Source organism: Euprymna scolopes, chromosome 1 (genome assembly GCF_053919585.1).
Source record: "Euprymna scolopes isolate OS-2025 chromosome 1, ASM5391958v1, whole genome shotgun sequence".
NCBI lineage: Eukaryota > Metazoa > Mollusca > Cephalopoda > Sepiida > Sepiolidae > Euprymna > Euprymna scolopes.
The window spans coordinates 102,028,135-102,048,254 of NC_136482.1; the positions used below are offsets into that span (position 1 = coordinate 102,028,135).

The 20,120-nt window shown below is 30.0% G+C and overlaps 1 protein-coding gene across 1 annotated transcript in view; it reads right to left on the reverse strand.

The window, feature by feature from the left end:
- The window catches only part of LOC145260599 (mRNA (2'-O-methyladenosine-N(6)-)-methyltransferase-like), an 89,510-nt gene that overhangs the window by 36,291 nt on the left and 33,099 nt on the right, over nucleotides 1–20,120 (reverse strand). Inside the window, exon 2 of the mRNA XM_080118922.1 lies at nucleotides 3,639–4,337. Within this exon, the coding sequence (XP_079975048.1) occupies nucleotides 3,639–4,313 (675 nt within the window). The 5' untranslated portion in view covers nucleotides 4,314–4,337. The remainder of the gene's footprint in view (nucleotides 1–3,638; nucleotides 4,338–20,120) is intronic.

Consider the following 20,120-nt stretch of genomic DNA (forward strand, 5'->3'; position numbering starts at 1 on the left):
TTTTTTTTCGTCTCTTAGTTTTACTGGATTCCAGGATAACTTTAGTGTTGTTACTATAGGCAACCTCATATAAACTTGTGTAAGGTAGCCATATCAAGGGGATTTTATGTGGGCTTCGAATATTATGTTATTTGGAATATTTAGTTAGGCTTTACTTGTAGAGGAAAGTATCCTCATGTCAGGTTGTCCTGACAAACTGTTGTACAGAAAGACCTTAGACTTTCTTTGTAGTTGACAACAGAAATATCAAACACTAATTATTTTATTCAATTATTTATTTATACAATGTGAAAATCCTAAAAATATTTTTTTATTGACACAATCTCCAAATTGTTGATACAATCTTATTATCTTTATATAATACAATTATTAAACAAGAAATCATCTGTCTGTGATAATTCACATTCAAACATAACATTTTAAATTAACTGTTTTAAAAGTAAATTATACTTTCAAACAATTTAATTCGATTAATGTTATGACCAAATGATACTCTAAATAATTATGATTAAACTTTACAAAGGTCTGATTTTAAAAAAGAGAAAAGGATCATCATGCAACAGCTATTTAAAAAATATACATTATTTTACACAATGTTTATATAGTCGTTAACATAAAAGATTTTTAAATAATCTTAAATTAACAACTTATATTTTTCACACATTCACTTAAGTTCAGTTTATTAAATTGCTTTCATCTTCTGACCACTGATAAACAATAAAAGTATTTCAAGAACATAATCACTCATGAGACTGCATAGCTTAAGGAGGGGTCACAGTTTTATCTTATTTTTCTATATTCTATGAAGTATTCCCAAAGTTATGCCATGGAAACATTGATAACTTAAAAATTACGATGATGATTCCAAAAGTAAAGACTCCTGTTACTTTTTTTAAACTAAAAAAGTTGAAAAGTTATGAAGACGGTAGTGGTACCATTAAAACAACCAACCTTTGATGCTACAGAACTTATTTTTCTATATACCCACTATTCTCAATACACTTTTATCAGAAATTCAATGATGCATCCTTGCTTCCGATGCACATCCATGACAGAGGTTACTTTTTTAGAGCGTCACACCATCAATATCTGCAACAGATAGATGAAACTTTCAGGTGATGAATGCATAAGTTCAGTCATTATAACAATGCAATTTGTGACCCTCTCTGATTGATTCAGGCGGAATAAAAATAGGAGGCATTACTTTTGAAACACTCCTCATATTTATCTGATCATGATGATTTTTTTTTATATGATGATTACTGTTATCAAAGTGTGTTAGATCCATTCATTAAATTTGGAAAAATTGAAATTCCTTCAAAATTTTAGCTTTAACTCAACTTTCATAGCCAAGATCAAAAGTCAATGCCAAGGCTGTGTATGATGCAGGATTTCATTGGCTACAACGAAAGTTAAGTAATGAATCTCATGATGAACAGAAACAAAGTTTTCATCAAAAGTGTAACTTTCACCTTTTCTATGACCTTGACATCCCAAAATTAAATTAGTTCTAAGTTAGAGCATGATCGATATTTTGACCAAGTTTGGTGACGATTGGTCAAACAATGTGAACGCTAAGTTGTACACAAAAAACAAAGAGACAATCTTTTTTTTTTTAACACACACACCTCCAAACACCCCGAAATGCCGGGTACCCCCTCCCCGCACTAATCTATATATATAAAAGCGAAAATGTATGTATGTTTGTTTTTGTGTATGTATGTGTGTATGTTTGTGTATCTGCTAAAAACTTTCGACACACGCGACGAAAATTCACAAACTCGGTATCATATCGAAGCCCCATCCTTCGCTTGAACAATATCGAAAAATTGGCCAAAAACGTTAAATTTTTCACCCCGAAATCCGCAATTTTCGACAGGGAGAGGGGTGGTCAACAAAAACGGGTTTCTTGTAACGATGCCCGATTCTACGCATGCGTCAGATGACGTCATGAGATCGTGACCCGATTTACTTTAAATAGTTGAAAAAACGAGTTATTTCATCTCTGTCGCTTTAGCGCAGTTGGTTAACGCGTTTGTTCATTATCTAAACGTTTTGGGTTCGAATCGTGGTGTGAGATGGGGTTTTTTTTTTTCGATTTTTTAAATTTAAATATTGAACCCTGTATTATTTAAGCCATTTTTCACGTAACATTCGTTTTTCTGGTTTTTTTCTTTTTTTTTTTTTACTTCGCTTATTCTTATCGACACCTGAGTATCCACCGATTTTTTAAATTTTAATATCGAAACAGGCTCATTTAAGCTATTTTTCACGTGTTCGTTTTTCTGTTTTCAACGCTCGTTTGCCTTACGTTAGATTTTTTTGTGTTTCTTTTTATGTTTTGATTCCCCCCCCCCCCCGCTTAATTAAAACATCGTTTTCTTTTCTTATTTCGCTTATAACAATGCTTACATCGTCGTCGTAACGCTCGACGACTTTCAAACATCTTTCACTAACTCATTCTGGCTGGACGATTTTATTTTCAAACTTCGCCTCAGGGCTTCGGGTTCGATCCCCCCACCCCCCACCCCGGTTTCTTTTTTATTTAACACCACACACACCTACAAACACCCGGGCAACGCCGGGTACCCCTGCTAGTATTAAATTAAAACAAAAAAACTAAATGTTCATATCTCTTGACATGGAATTCCTCCGATTAATACACTAAATAAAATTCTAACTTTAGGAAATACATACTTGTTATGGTGATCAAATTTTATGGTAAACAATCTAGTACTTGTTTTTTTTTTATCATTTATGAAATTCAATTGATCAAATTTCTATCATCATATACATTCCATTAAATAGGAATTCACCAATTGCACCCATAGTAATTTATTTAGCATATTTACTAGACAGTTATATCAAGAAACACCAAAATATTTTCTAAATACAGTACTTGCAAAGTTTTAAAGACTTAGGATAATGATTATAAGACTAATGATTAGAATAATTTAGAAATCTTAAGATAAACATTATTCTACTCTTTAAAAATATTCATTAAGATAAACATTCAACTATTTAGAAGTCTTCAGTAAGATAAACATTCAACTATTTAGAAGCCTTCAGTAAAATAAACATTTGATTATTTAGAAGCCTTCAGTAAGATAAAATTTGACTATTTAGAAGCTTTCAGTAAGATAAACATTCAACTATTTAGAAGCCTTCAGTAAGATAAACATTCGACTATTTAGAAGCCTTCAGTAAGATAAACATTTGACTAGAAGCTTTCAGTAAGATAGACATTCAACTAGAAGCTTTCAGTAACAAACATTTGACTATTTAGAAGTCTTCAGTAAAATAAACATTCAACTATTTAGAAGTCTTTAGTAAAATAAACATTCAACTATTTAGAAGTCTTTAGTAAAATAAACATTCAACTATTTAGAAGTCTTTAGTAAAATAAACATTCAACTATTTAGAAGTCTTCAGTAAAATAAACATTCAACTATTTAAAAGACTTCAGTAAAATAAACATTCAACTATTTAGAAGTCTTCAGTAAAATAAACATTCAACTATTTAGAAGTCTTCAGTAAAATAAACATTTGACTATTTAAAAATCTTCAGTAAGATAAACATTTGAATTTGGCACAAAAAAAATGATACCAGAAGATTTTGTTTTATTTAAATAACTCACCTGTCCTGAAAGTGGCATTTCCCAGAGAGACTCAGTGGTGAGTTTATTAAAAAAGTAAGGACGATTTTCCCGCTTGCTCCAGAATTTTCTCCATCCAGCTTGGAGCAATTCAACGGGTAAGTCATGAACAGGGTCAGGTGACATAGGTTGAGGTGACATTGGATATGCATTATTATGGGGTGAGTGCAATGAGGCGGGCAACGAGTTTTGATGGTTGAATGGTGGGTGGTGAGTTGTAGGTGTAGCTGTTGTTGTAGGGGTTGGGTTAGTTGACACTGTGGTTGTGGTTGTGGTGGCTGCTGTGGCAGAGGCAGTAACAGTACTGCTGCCACTGCTGCTATTATTGCTATTGTTCAGGGAAATTGTATTAGGAGCTGGGGAGTTTTCGACAGTACTTGTGGCAACAACAGCAGCAACAGGAGGTGAAGATGAAGATGAAGAGGATGGCAATGGTCCGTGATTGTTGGTTGTGTCTTGTTCTGAGACCGTTTCCGGCACTGACTCTAATTTACTTGTTGATGGTGACGATGACATAGTTGCGACAGAGCCGATACTGGTAGTAGTAGGGATGGCGGATTCAGGATTGGTACCAATGGTGGAAGAGTTTTCGACTTTAGTCATTTCTGAAGTTTCAAAAGAGTTCAATTCATCTGCTTGTTTGTTGGATTCTGCCATATTTCATGCACCATTCAAGAATTTCTGTAACAAAACAATTGGAATTTTTTAAAAGATTTACAACAACAAGTAAAATATTTCTTAAGTACAATGTATACATAATCTCTCTATATATATTGAAATTGTGGAGGATCTTGTTTGTTATTTTGTTTGTCACAATATACAATTTATTTGTACATGAAGGTTTTAAATAGGGGTAAGAAGGGTGATTAATGTAAATAAAGGGTAAACGACTAAGAAATGGTGAGAGGAAGCGAATAATGTAAATAATTAAAAGAAAGAGGGGTAGAAGAAAAGAAGAGAAAAATAAGAGGGGGAGAAAAGGTCTATTATGACATCATAGGAGAATTTCTAAATATTTATGAATACATTTTAAAATTTACAAATAAAGGTAGGGAGAGAGAGAAGGGGAAGTTTATTATTACATTATGAGAGAGTTATATAAATATTTGGAAATTCAAAACATTTTCATAAATATTTAATAATATAATTAATACGAACTCAACAGATAACAGTTAGTCTAGTATAATACAAAAGTTACCTGTGTTTAGTTTCTAAATATGCCAATAACCAATCACAAGACCTGACATTAGGATACTTCTCCATATAAGTAAATTCTGATTAAATATTCAAGTAAACATAGTATTCTAAGCCCAAATAAGACCCCTCCCCTCAATATGGCTGCACCATACTGGCTTATATGAGGAATGGTGCACCTTCTTAAAGTGATTTTGCCTATAATAACAGCACAGAGCTAGATACTTCACTAAACTAAATTAATTCTTGTTCTGGAATCTAGTGAGACCAATAGACCACAAGAAAGATATACTATACTATAATTAACTGGTCAATTAATGAGATGAAAAATTTACATTCTTCACTTCTTTATCAACTCAAATTTTGAGACATAAAGGAGAATTTAATGAACACTATGTATCTTGTATCAAAATTCAGTATAAGCCCCAAGAAGTGGGTCTTGATTTATGAGAACTTTGAAGTAAAAAGAAACAAAAAGATGAAAATGTAAACAAAACATCTAAAGAATTATATCTATAATATCAGCACTATAACAACCACCAACCATAGAAAGGTCACATAGAATTTTTCCAATAGTTTTTCATTATTTTGATGGAAAGAAAAAATACTTTTATTTTATCATTATGATTTTTTAAACTGGATGCTGACAATTCCAATGTTTTCTGTTAAAAATATAATTCTTAAAATATGATTTAAAAAAAAGATTTCACAAGAATTCTTTTAAAGAATAAAAAATAGATACGATTTCTATAATATTTAGGTTTTAATCATTCTTTTAAGTTCGCCTTTAAGCAATTTTGTTATGCTTAAAAATAAATTTTAAAAATTAAAAAAAAACACAAAAAGTTGTAGCTAAAACTAAAACAGTAATTGTTAAGTCACAAGATACGAGGAGGAGAGCTGTTTTGACAATCACATGTAAATGATACCAATGAAAATAAATTAGTTATTGTACAGTGAAACAAACTTTGGTGGAACTTCACACCAATCAATAATTTCTAAAATATTTGTAAGAAAATCTTTTCCAAATATTTCTTCAGAATGGTGGTTAATATTATCAAAGAGCATCAGACTCATACATTAAATTTGGAAAAATGGAGGTTGAAATTCCATAAGAATTTCAAATATGAACACACATTTCAAGGTCATGGTCATACAAGATGCAGGACTTCATTGGTTACAATATAGGCCAAGTAGTGAATCTCTACAATGAACAAAAAATTATCGCTAAAAGTGTGACTTTCACCTTTTCTTTGATCTTATACTTTGTTTTTTTGGGGGGTTTTTTTTGGTGTGGGGGTGTAAATAAATTTACTTTCAGATTTTGAGGTTGCAATCTTAGAAAACTCAGAAATACTGAGAATTGTAAATACTATTGTATTAACTTTTAAAAATGTTTTGTTTACTAATCAAAATAAAAGAAAATTTTCAAATCAAACCTTATAACGTTTTTGTCTTTAATTTTAATATTTGTAACTTAGAACATTTTTTAAGTAGTGGGTTGTAAAAAAAAATAGAATTAAACATTTTCATTTAAAAAGCAAATAAGACGAAAGTGAATAGTAATTAAAACTAAAATTCAAAAATGGCATCACTAAGAAACTTATTTCATCCAGTGCAAAGTTCATTTAATCCATAGGTCATTACAGTTGTGTGTGCGCATACATGCATACGTACGTATGATACAAATCACTCTAATAATGGATTTATAGCTGTTGGACTGCTGTTCCCTATTATTCTACGGGGTCCACAGTGTAAAGGGCTTACTCTTCCCCCTTCTCTCTCTCTCTAATACTGCGCATATTTCCCTTTGCTAATGGTTATTATAATTTGTGCATGCATGTGTTTGTGTGCGTGTGTTCGGTTGAGCATGCGTCTGACAATGTGATAACATTTCTTCTTTTTCTTCTTAACTTTCTATTTTTTAATTATCAATTCATTTGTTTTGTTTTCTTCTTTTTTTTCTTTCTTACACGATTTTACTGTGTCGGGTTTTTTTTACAATATATTTTTATTTCTTTAGTAAGTTATGTTTTTTGGATGCTAGCCATTAGTCTGTGAAATTATGCGTAATATCCCTGACTGTGGCCTACACACTGCGTAATCTGTAACATACACACACACACATACAAACATATGTAAATGGTCATAGGAAGGGGAAGGAGTTTTCTAACTAATCTGTATTTTCATCTAACATTTTAATAAACAAATTATGCCATGAGAACTACATTTAATCTGAAAATCCTATCTAAAAAAATATCATGGCCTGTTTTCTGCATAAGTCCCCATAACATATGTAAGTACAGATTAGTTAACACTAAAACTGACAATTCAAAAGCTAGGATTAAAATTTATATACCAAATTTGTTTTCTTAAAAGAAAACTAATTTCAGTATGATTTTGAAGCCTTTAAACAAACAGCAAATACAACTGTTTATTTTATTTTATTTATAAATTTAAAATTGATAATTATAAATTACAAAATAAAAATAGTAATATGAGGTTCAGAGTTGGGAGTCTGGATTCAACATTTTTTCCTCAGGCAACACCAGGTATCCTGTGGGTTCCACTAATACATATATTATTATTATTATTATTATTTACCCCCTCTTAAGGAAGTTACACACAAGACCAGGTAAGGTTTTGAAAAATTAACACACTAGAAGTGAACTTAACATTTGTCTTTTGAAAGAAATAAAAAAATTTTTAATTAATCACAGAAAACTGCAACTGTCATCTTTTTTTTTTTTTTTTAACTTTTAAATGCTGTCCAGCGTTTTTTGGCACAATTGGAATTATGAATAAATAATTTGCTTTTTCGATGAGCAATATATTTTGATTAATTTTTGTTCTTTGGTGGTCACTAACAAAAGGGAAAAATCAACTGAAATTCTCTTGGTTTTAAACACTTTCATTTCAGAATATTTATATGTGTCTATAAATATATGGATCTCAATTGTTTTTCATACACACAGACGATAAGTAGTCACACAATTTTATTAATACAGAGATAATGATAAATTTAGCTTATTTTAAGATTGAGATAGACCAAATTATTACCGCCATCATGGTTATGTTTTCAGTCGAGTTTATTGGTTTGTCAGTTTGTTTGTGTATAGCCTAGTGTTTACATTGCTTGACCAATCATCACCAAACTCAGTTGAATATTAATCATCATCTAACATCGACCTGATTTAATTTGGAAATCAGTAACAGGCATACAACCTACAAAAGTAGTACAAGTCTGAGATCATCAGAAAACGTTATCCAATGGACAGTTTTGGTATTGTTCTTTAGTTTTTAAGAATTTATAATTGGATTTGTAAGATCTGTGTAGATCAAGGGTTCCCAATCTGGAGCTGCAAGACTATATTCCAGTGTGTAAGAAAAGTTTAGATTAAAAAAATATGGCTATATGTTATTCACTTTTTTTCTTTTGCAATGTGTTAACTCCTTGCTTCCATTTTAGGGTTAAGTATTAAGTGTATTTAAAGAATAAAGTTATGATTTTCTTTTTATAAAATATTAGCTGAAATTCACAAAACTTATCCTTTAACGCAATATAAATTTTAGAGGGTGCAAGGTTTGAAGAAAATATCTTGAGGGGTGCAGACCAAAAAGAAAGGTTGGAAACCACTGGTGTAGGTCAATCTGTAATCCAATCCATATTCTTGTACAGCTGTGAAATGTGCTTGATGAAGAAACATCAAAACACAATGCCGATTGCAGCATATACAATTGAAAAAAATTGCTGGTGTTAAAGGCGTACATGAAAAATTGCATGGCACATCTCAACTGGTACGCCCATGTTATCCAAAATGTTCTAAAGTGTGTTCCACATTGATGATAATGGCCAAAGTCATGAGGGCGGGAGTGAAAGCCTGGTCCTAGCGACTGGTATGAACAAAATGGCAATAGATACACGTTGGAAATCATTCATGTAACATCTAACTGCAGCATGAGAAATGAAGATGAAAAATTAAATTATAATAATCACTTTCTAATGAAAATTTATGAACAAAGCTGAATTAAAGAATGTTTGTTTTCCTAAGGCTTTTTCCTATATATTTTAATTACACAAAATACATGTTAAAATGTTCCTCAGTTTTAAGATTGAGTTAAGTTTGGAGAAAAATCCAATTTAATTCTAATAATTTTGAAATTAGAAAGTAAATGTTGGGTTTACTTTAGGTAGCCTCATAACTCTCACTTGCCTTATTTAGTCCTTTAGCCCTCATATTCCATCAGAAATGTTTCTGAGAAAGACAAAACAATTGCTGTTTTTTGGGCCAGAATCTATTCATCTAACACTTATCGTTGGCTAGTTTCTGATCATGAAGTATTTTTTAAGCTCCTTACATCAAGTGGCACAGGCTTTATCTGAAGGGACTTCCATTAAAAAAAAAAAAAAAAAAAAAGACAAGGGAATAATATTCTCAGCTTTTATTTGACAGAATATCTATCACACTCACTTCTGTTATTAACAGTCAAAAGTAAAAAAAAAATTAAAAAAAAAGATTGGAATAGTTGATTATAAACAAAAGGGAATATCATCACAATAATAATACTATTTAATTTAAAAATATAACAAACAGAAAGAGACTTTGGATTTTGACTTTTATTTTTTCATATTTGACTGGCTTTGCAAACTCATTTTCTCCAGATTAAAACAATGTAACCTAAGTTGACACTTATTCTAGATTGTATATAAAATTACTCAGCATCACATGTATGTAAACTTTCAAATACGTCCTTGTGCTCTCCTTATACACAAAAAAAATTGTATAAGTACATTAAGGCTGAAGATGTTTTATTATTGTTTTTAATGGAAATTGCTTCAGACAAGACATGAAACCACTTGATGTAAAAAGCTAAAAATATATCAAATATCACTTAAAGTAAAAAATCAGCCAACGATAAATATTATATGGATAGATTCCAACCCAGAAAGCAGCAAGTTTTCTCTCATGTCAGAAACATCACTTATGGAATATGAGGACTAAAGGACAAAATAAGGGAAGTGAGAGTTACAAGGTTGCCAAATAAATCATTGCCAGTGTGAGTTAGTCTACAAACAGAATCTGAACCCACTATTCAAATATTTCATGATGAATTGTCAGAATATCTGTAAAGAATTAAAAGTCAGCTTTAAATAATAATCCTATTGAAGTTTCCAGTTTAACATGTATTCAGTTTAGCTTTCAAATAAGAAAACAAAAAAGCTACTGTAAACTTCTGTAAATAGCAAATATTATGATCAGTTATGAACTTAAAGCTCATTACGTAATGCTAAAAACTGTAATAAAATATTGAGAGTTCAATCCTCACTTTGTCATTATTTATGAACCATTTGAAGATAACTTTGAAGCTTATCAGTGTCTCCATAAACATTTTGTAATTTTTTGTTGCTATAATCCATTGTAAATATATTAGATTTCGATTGAAATGAGAAAATTAAAAAATGCATATACACACATTCTTGCTTGTAACAAACTGCTGCTCCAGCCATAATTGTCATTTGATAGTATTGTTTTCAATATATGTAGAGCAAAAATGAGAATTTGTGCACTAAAGACTTGGTAGCCATTTGAAAATTGTAGAATTCCACCTTGGTACTACCTCAAATATAGCTAATAAAATGCTATTGTTTTTACTTATGTAATAAAAAACAATTTACAAAAAAAAAAAAAAACATCTAAATGAATTATATTCCTTTGCCAAAAAAATATTTTGTAATCGAATTTCAAGCGATAAGTGAATGTATGCAAAGTGTAATAATAGTATTATAACATCTTTAATAACATGTTAATATTTTCTTCAAAATATTAAAAATATCTTAGGTTAAATATAATCATGTTCAATGTAATGTTCAACTTTTAGGTAAGTTTTGCATTAATAATATTTTTTTTCAAACCTATGTATATGTAAAAAAAAAAGAAAAAAAAGGAATTTTTATCCTTAATAAATATTGAGTTTACGAGAAGACCGGGGGGGGGGGTCCAAAGCTGTTTCCTATTCAAACACATTTTAAATTATATTCAGATTGGAATTTCTAGCAGTCTACCAGAAAAGACACGCGAAGAAGGCCAAAACATTTGAACTATAACATCCATAATGAAGGCAAGAGTTCAAAACATATAAATAAAAATGAACTATTTATGGACATCCAAATATCTTAACCAAATAAATTATTTGTTATATGTATGTGTGTTATTTTTAATTAACTCAAACCAGTACTTATTTATAATACTTAGTTAAATCATACCAACTTCGATAAGTTTGTAGTATTTACTAACAATAAGGTAAGTAATCAAAAATTACCAAGCTACTAAAACAATTACCTCCCTTCTAAAATAGGCGAGCATTTTTGTCACTTCTCTTTTAAGCTCAGTGAATGTACACTGGACATAACAATCCTAATACAGTTAAGATCCTAAAAAAAAAAAAAAAAAACACTTAGAATTGCTTTGATGATTAAAAATAATTTGAAGAGTCTCTATAATTAACAATGGCTAATGTTTATCTATTTTAAAAAAAATTAACCTCAACCATAAACAATTTTTACAGATTTTTTAATTCTTTAGAAAATAAATATATTAAGCTTTTTATATTATTTATCAGCATAGGTTTTAAAGACTAAGAAGGATTAACTTATTTTGCTCAAAGATTAAAAAGGTAATTAACTGAAGATTATATTTTTATTTGCAAACAACTTTTTATTTGGATTATTCTGACTACTGTTCTCATCTTAAGTATAATCCAAATTATTAATCCTCATCTCAAAATTTCATAAACATTACTTGTTTTTAATAGATAATTTCATTAAATATATTTTTTGTATTTTCATTTAAATCTATTACCTTTCCATCAAATGAAAGCTGTCAAAGTTTTAAACTTTAGTTTAATAATCTAAATTGTTAAACAACTGGTTTTAATCATAATAAAATCATTTCAATTTCTTTCCTCTGCTGCTTTTTATATTCAACACTTGTAAAATTGCAATATTCAGATTCTACTTTTAGTGTTTCGATAAACATTTTATTATTTGCTGTAGCAAAATTAATTGAAAATGTCAGAAAATGGGAATTTTAAAATTTAAGAAAATATTTTATTGACAAGTAAATTTTTAAATGAAATCGAGACATAACTCATCTATAATCTGTAGGAATGCAGGAAAATATTTTTTAATAAAAAAAATAGTTCAATATATATTTATCAAAGTTACATATAAACAAGAAGTACACAGAAAGGCCTACAAAATCTTGTTTAATAAGTTTATTAGTAACTAGTTGTTATACATGGTGATTGTTAAAGATTTGCATAGGAAGTGTCCAGTTACTTTCCTGTAATGTTTGAAGTTGTACAGGAAAAATAGAGATCATTTTTATTATATGTGCTTAATGTTATTAGCTTTGTGATGAACAGATGGCAAAACTTTTGAAAAAAGCTATCTTAATTGTTTCAATTGACTCAACAAGTGTCCTACCTTTTACTAAGCTTCTATCTACCATTCTCTTTCTCTCACTGTATGTTGTTTGAGCCTCCCCACTAACTATCTATCACCCTCGCTTCTGTCGCTCTTTTATACTAACAGTCAAAGGTAATAAAGAAAGGAAACACTACAAAGATTGGAATAATCTATTATAAATGAAAGGGAATATCACCACAAGTTGTAATAGTATTTAACTTGCAGCTGGAAAGAGAAAGGGAGATATAGCAGACAGAAATAGATAAATTTTCATTTTTATATTTAATGAGAATTTGGGAGGGGGGGGTCAAACAATTTAACTTGACTTCAACAGATCACACACTTTTTTCTATTATAACTGCACAAAGAAAAAGTGAAAAAGAATCATAAAGTAACTAAGACATGACTGTATTTTTAATCATACTGTTAGGTTTGCAGAAAAATAGCATGAAGGATCTTTTGTTTTCATTAGGGCAATGACCAAGTAAAATGGATGGAAGATTTACTCTCTAAAAAAAAAAAAAAAAAAAAAAAGAAAAAACCCTATTCTATGAATATTCATCTCTAAAATGGAAAAATAATATTTTTTTTTTAGCATTTTCATCTAATATAGCAATGCTATTACTTTTGTTAATCCTGGTACAATGGAATACTAATATCATTTAAAACGATCTCAAAACTTAAAAAATATATATATATATGCTTACCTTGTTATGATTGTCAAACAATTGCGATAAAAACAAATAATCCATCATCTTTATAAACGCAACAAATTGTTACTATTTAACAATTTGGATTTTGCCTTTTCAATTCATGAAAATCTTTGTTAAATATAAGATTAGATGAAAAACTATAATTTGGTTTATATCAGTTCCATAATAATGGGAATCGTTTTGTTTATTCTAAAAATCTATCACGCTTGTTACATTTTGCAGTTTTGCTTACGATTCATTCGTGATGATAATAATGATCTGTGATTAGTATTGAACGATCATTTGAAATTAGGTGATGATTCGTAGACCAATATAAGTGTCCTTCGCAGTAAAGTCTGTCAAACTCCATCTGTCTCATTGCTGCAATGTCACATCCTTGTGCCTGTTTTACAAACACTTTAATGGAATGTGTTCTGATGAACCCATAGCACTTGTGGTACCATCGATGTACATACTACCCTACAACCCCACGACTAACCCAACAAGCTTCATTGTTGAAGTCTCAAGATGTCAGAAAGTCTTTTACTCTCATAGTTTCTTCCCTTGGATTGTTAAACTTTGGAATTTCATCCATTTCCTGCTTTTTTGACTGTACTAATCTGCAGAAGTTTGAAGGTAATGTGAACAGCTATCACACTGCTTAATTCCCGACAGTCCCCTGTCAGACAATACCAATAGTCCCTTATGTTCAAAGTGGCAATATATCTTGTTTGGAGTTTAAAAAAATAACAAATACTAATATAGCAAGTATGTAAAGTCAGTCTTTTTATCATTTATTTGTCATTACATAATCAATATTTGATTCTGATATCTCAGTTTTTCTTGTAGATCATTGCAGTATGTTGCTAAAAACAATGTAATTTTTCAAGAAAATACTTTATATTTTCAAACAGCTGCCATCTTTTAAAAAGAAGGACATAACTATATTCATCCATATGGAAATAGTTCCCTTTTATGCAGACAAAATATTTTTGGAAAAAACATAGCAAAGTTTAAAAAAAAAAAAGAAAAGAAAAGAAAAAAAACTGCAAGTAAATATAATACCAAGCAATGCCGGGTAGTATTTATCTCCCTCTAATAGATGTGACACAAGGGTTTGAAAGTGTGATTGAAAAGCCAAAACACCAGAGGAGGAGCACTCTGGTCTGTAAAAAATGCCTGGGCAACCCTGTCCACATTCTTCAGTAGGGGCACCTTAGGTGATTATTAATAAACTAACCTCTTTTCAAAAAGAAATGGTAAAGCCTGTGAAGGTTGACCTCCTAAAATTGCACAGAACCAGCAACACACCACAATCAACAGAAAAAAAAACATTTCTTTGTTGATTTGGGGGTCAATGCCGAGGAGGTACAATTAATTGTGTATAATTTAGAGAAGAATCAATAAAGTATTCATAATTTGTAAGATTATTGAGCCTTTTTGACTTGCAGATAATGATTTTATTATATTGTAATGTTTTTCTATAGGTTGATTATTTAAAACATAGTCGAATCATATTTGAAAATATTTTTGAGATGATGTGCTGATTTATGTTTTGCACTTGTCCTCATTATCAAGATGAGGATAACAGTCAGAAATATATCAGGATTATTGAAAAAAAGCCATATAAAAAATTTGTAAAAACAACAACAGCTTCACAAGTCAACATATATTTAGGCAGCAAACATTCCTTTAAACATGCATGTTGTACCATATAAGACTAATGAGAAACTTTTTAGTCTTTTTTTCGGTAGCTTTTGTGTTTGTGCCTACCAGTATTACTTTTATTTTACTGATAAAATAAAACAATTCCAATTCATGTTTGAATGAAATAGCAATCGTTTAACACATGAAGTTAATATTTAACATGTAAATACATGTAGCAAAATCAAGAACACAAAAAAATCATAAAAACATGCAATTATAAAAATGAACTAACTTTTTACAAAACTGCCCTTATAAAATTAGAATCACCATTATTAACAAAAATAGCATTCAAATACATCTAATGTCTTGGCTATATTTTCAAATTTCACAAAAACATTACGGCTTATCATTGCTGCAATTAATAATTATTCTTTGAAAATGACTAGTGAAATAACTGAAAGAGCTAGAACAAATAAAAATAAAAACACTGAAACATCAATTGAAAATGTTCTTTATTGCATCAGTAAGAAAAAAATTAGTATTGTGAGAATAGACATAAAAAGCTATTGCAAAAAAAAAAAAAAAAAAGGATTACTGATTGACTGTACTTCTACATACAAAAACAAACCACTTAAGTTTTTCAGCACCTTCTCTTTTTGTTTCTTTTGATAAGAAGGTAGTTGGTTCACAGACAGGCCTGTACACAATGTCTGGAAGAGGAAGGCTTGGGATGCCTGACTTATTAAGTCATTGACATGCTGAAAGACTGGCTTTCTTGAATCAATTTTTGACAGAGGAATCTGCATGAGGTCCTGAAGTTGAGAGTACTTTTTCCAACCTTATCCTCAAACCTGCAGTCAAAAGTACAGCTCTTCCGAGTGCCGAGCCACAGTCAGAAAGCTTCCTCAGTTTAGTGATCTTTCACAGTCTTAGAAAGGTACTATGCAAAGATTTGAGCAGCAACTGGGATTGTGATTGAGGAGAGCCACTCTCAAAAAAATTGGGACATCAAATCTGAAGCATTCTAATAACTGAGTACTCTCCAATCGGCAATTGATCTGGTGTTAGTTACCTCTTAATTGTATCCTTTTCCACTAAAGCATAGCAGAAATGCAATTGTTCACACTGCAACATTGCTGAAGAAAAAATCTTTGAGCACACATTCTTCAATTGCAGAAAACTTTGTTCTGGACGGATGTCAATATGATGACAGCTTGTATCAATTCCAAAGAGTTGGTATTGTTGAATGACTGAAAATGTTGACCTGCCATAATTGGAAATGGTAGTGTGGATGACACATCTGAGGGGATTATATATGTTTGAATCATTTATCAGAATCTAATTTATATTTCAAGCATCAGCTTTCAGTTGAAATTAAATGTGATAGAAAAAGATTACATCCCATAAAATTCAACAAAAGGTTGTAAGCTTGTGTGTACAGAAATAAACCAGGTAGGAGTACATGTTCCCTACCTAAATATGGCACACAAAATTTTTCATCCTGTTGGACCCCAGCCAAGTTAAGCTATATGAGTGAGTGAGTTGTGTCAATTTTTACATTTTGGGGGTAGGGATGGGATGAGTGTAATAGAGGCCCTAAAGATGTTTACCCTAATTTCATTCTGAACTTAGCCTCTCCAAATTGTATTTATCTTTCAAAAGATCCATGCACCCCAAAACTCCAACCCAATTTAATTTCCTCCAACTTAAGTTCCACTTGAATTTAAAATTGACCAGTTTGTTTTCAGTTTTAAACAAACCAGAAAACAGATCTGCTCTTGATTTAATTTGTTTGGTTTGTTCATTTTTTTTTTTTTCTTGTGGGATGCTTTTTTTTTTTTGTCTCATTACCCATCATATTTCACAAAATTGTATTTTTTGTAAATGAAATTCATTTGATAAACTGGATATTCTAAGTAAAATAGTCACTAGAGTAAATGTGGTATGGTGATGATTGAAAAAGTGAAAGTGATTGACAAATAGTAAAAGGATGAAAGGAATAAGGCTAGTACAAAGGAGTTGAAATTTTTCTAGTTAAGAGTAAGAGTAGAAGACCACAGACCTTTTTCTCACACTCTCGGGCATAATGTATAATTTGTAAAATAGTATAATTTTAGCTTTTCTGCAAATTATTCAAAATGTAGTGACTATTGTTTTGGTCTTTTTTTTTCTTTCAATTTTTACTCTTTTTTTTTTATCCAGAGTTCCATTTTAGATATACCCCACATTAAAAACTGACCTTGTTTCTCATCATCATAAAGTTTAAAATCATAAAAACCAAAACTTAAATTTTAAAACAAAGAGTATTTTAACATTTATCTCAAAGTTTCCTCTATTGTATTGGTCATTAGAGCATTTGCTAATTTGTTTCCAATTTCCTAAGCGAATTCTTGATGCATATCTTTGTTTGGCTAAATAGCTATTCCTAAGTTATCCACACACAGATTAGAAGTATTTTCATTCTCACACTGCCACCAACTTCACTAGGAATTTTTTTTAATAGGTTCACGATTTCAGCTAAATACCATTAGCATTTTATTGTCTGTTATCTGATTATACATTTTTAATCTAAATACAGAGCACTTCCTTCAACTATTCTTTCTTTCTTCTGGCCAATCTGATTGTCTATTCCAAATATTTTCTCTTTTCTTCTAATTGATGGAATAAATGAACGAGTTGTCAAAAAAAAAAAAAAAAAAAAAAAAAAAACGGATCATTCTTCAGAGATTTACAATATTCATACTTTTGACTACATTTTTATTTTTAAATTCTTTCACATTTTTCAAATCATGGTTTATGTAATAACAAAAACTTTATTTCCTGGATCCTGACGGATATATAAATTTACTTATATATATTTTTTTTTCCATTCCTGTATTTTTGTTTGCTTATACAATATCATGGTCATACATATATTCCTATTCCAGAATAAACAGATAAGTCAAAAAGGAATTTTTGAATAGGAAAAAGAAAAACTGAATTAAAACTGTCTTGACTTGATTTTGCAATATTGCTGCAGCCAACAATGACTGTCATGTTTTCTTTCTTTAATTTTTTTTATTTTAGATTGACACATTTTTACGTATAGACAGCAATATTTTTTTCCTTTCCTTTTTCATTTCTACAAATTAATTTTATAGAATGAGACCTATCCTTTCTTTCAATTATAGATTGACACATTCTTCTTTCTTTTTTTCTATTACGATACACATTGAGATGTTTTCTCACTTTTTCTTAGTTTTCAGACTGAAGCATGCTTCCTTTTCCATTTTTTAATAGACATATTCTTTCCTTTTTCTAACATTCTAATGCATATTCAGATATACTATGCTTTATGTACATTACCTTCAACTAATTTTCTTTACTTTAAAATGGTAATATTCACATTAGTTCTAACTTTAAGGCTTCACCACCATCTTTGGAAAAGGGGGACAGGTGCATTGCCTATCACCTAAGTCGTTCTAAGCTGATGGGTTCAAGATAGATTCCAGTTTCTTTGACTATAATTTTTCTATTCAAGAAAATTTTTTTAAAGATAATAGGAAGCCACCCTTCCAAGGCATTACAACTTCCTTTTGTCTTTTTTCCTTTTACTGTCCTACCAATACCTATGGATATTATTATAACAAAACTACAGTGCTTCAATGTTTCTTAGAATTTAGTACATGTAAAGGTAATAGTAGGCTCTCTTCCCATGCATTGCCTTCTCCTACCAAAGGAAGAGATAGGTTTATTGCTTTCACACCTGATGTAATTTGAGGAAGTTTCATAGAACACACTAAGATATTAACTTTCAATACTTCCTTATACTATAAATTGACTTTTACCAATTTTGTTGAGCAAAATGTGTTCCATTCTAGTATTTTCTCTAGGATTTAGGGTTAATGATAATGTTATTGAAGGGTATTTTATTTCATTCATTTATATCTACTATTCCTTTCCTTTTAGTGTTTGTGTAGAACCACCTCCTCAAACAAAAACAAACATTTTTTTTTTCTCGTATCCACAAAAGTATGTTACTGCTAGCAATCTATCTCTGTGAATTAAATACAGGATTTAGTCTAAAATTCTATATAGATTCCAGACTTGGATATAAAGATTCCCAAGTTCAAATAGATGCCCCTGAAGAAGGTTGCAAATTACACTGGCCGAAACATTGTAAAAATAAGCAAGATGAAAATAGTAATCTGAATAATCCAAATTATCAATATTTATCTAAAAGATTAAAAACATGGCAGTTTCATTTTTTTGCCTTTTGTTAAACAAAGGACAATCTTGTTATTACTCAATTGTTAAAATTTGAAAGTCCGTGCAGAGGCTTGGAATTCAGAAATATTACATATCCTACATACTAATATTTCAATAGATTAAGATATTTTAAAAGAAATGCTGAAAATTACAGACTATCAGGAAGATCAAACAAAAGTTAAAGAAATAGATTACGAAACAATTTTTCTCAAATTACCTTTCTTATAGCAATTCTGGTCCATCTTAATTTGAATTAGTAATCAGTAAATAAAAAATACTTTGGATAAATATAAATCTTTTTAAAAAATTGTTTCAATTCAGATTTGATTTAAATTTTAAAATCTAATTCATTTCTTTTTTTAGTATAATTTTAAAAAGATCTTCAATGTATAAAAAATATTAATTTTACAATATAAAAGTGTTTGTTTATATTCTAAAATACACAAACATATATGGTCTAAAATTAACCATCAATAATGTATGGTCTATGTTAGCCACTGTTATGGAAACAATGGTGCAGTTACTAAGTTTATTTAAAATCCTCATCATCAGTTTAACATCCATTTTATATGCTGGCATACGCTGAATGGCTTTGAGAAATTGATTTCCGAACTAATTTATCTCTAGTAAGCTAAGTGTCTTTTTCCTGTGTTTTCCTTGACCTTATCTTGTGTACTGGACCTGCTACCTTAACTGTTCTTCATCTACTAACCACAAAACTCTAATCCATCCTTTCAACGTGGCATTTCTGCTGGACAAAATGTTTATATATGTGTATGTAAAGGGTTTACTCCTAAACTAATAACTAATCGTTTTAAAATTTGAAATATAGCTGTTAGATATAAATGTGTGTAATGCAATTAATACAGAGATAGGCCAAATAAAAATGTAACAACTAAACAAAAATAGGTAAGACTGGCCAAAAAGAAGAAATCATAAAGTGTAGGTGAATGAATTTAAAATTATCACAAATCTGCATTGACCAAAGTGATAATGCTGGAATTTTTGTTTGACATTTTCAACAGTTTATATAGATACGAATGTCTGGTGAGAAAAGAAAAAGCACACAGTCATTTGAGATGAGATTAAATATCAGGTAAAGGACCAAGAGAACCATTACCTTAATAGTTGATGCACAAATATACTGTGACATTTGCAACAGTATAAAGTTTTAACCCTTCAGCCTAACATTCACAAGCAACTTGAATTGGAATA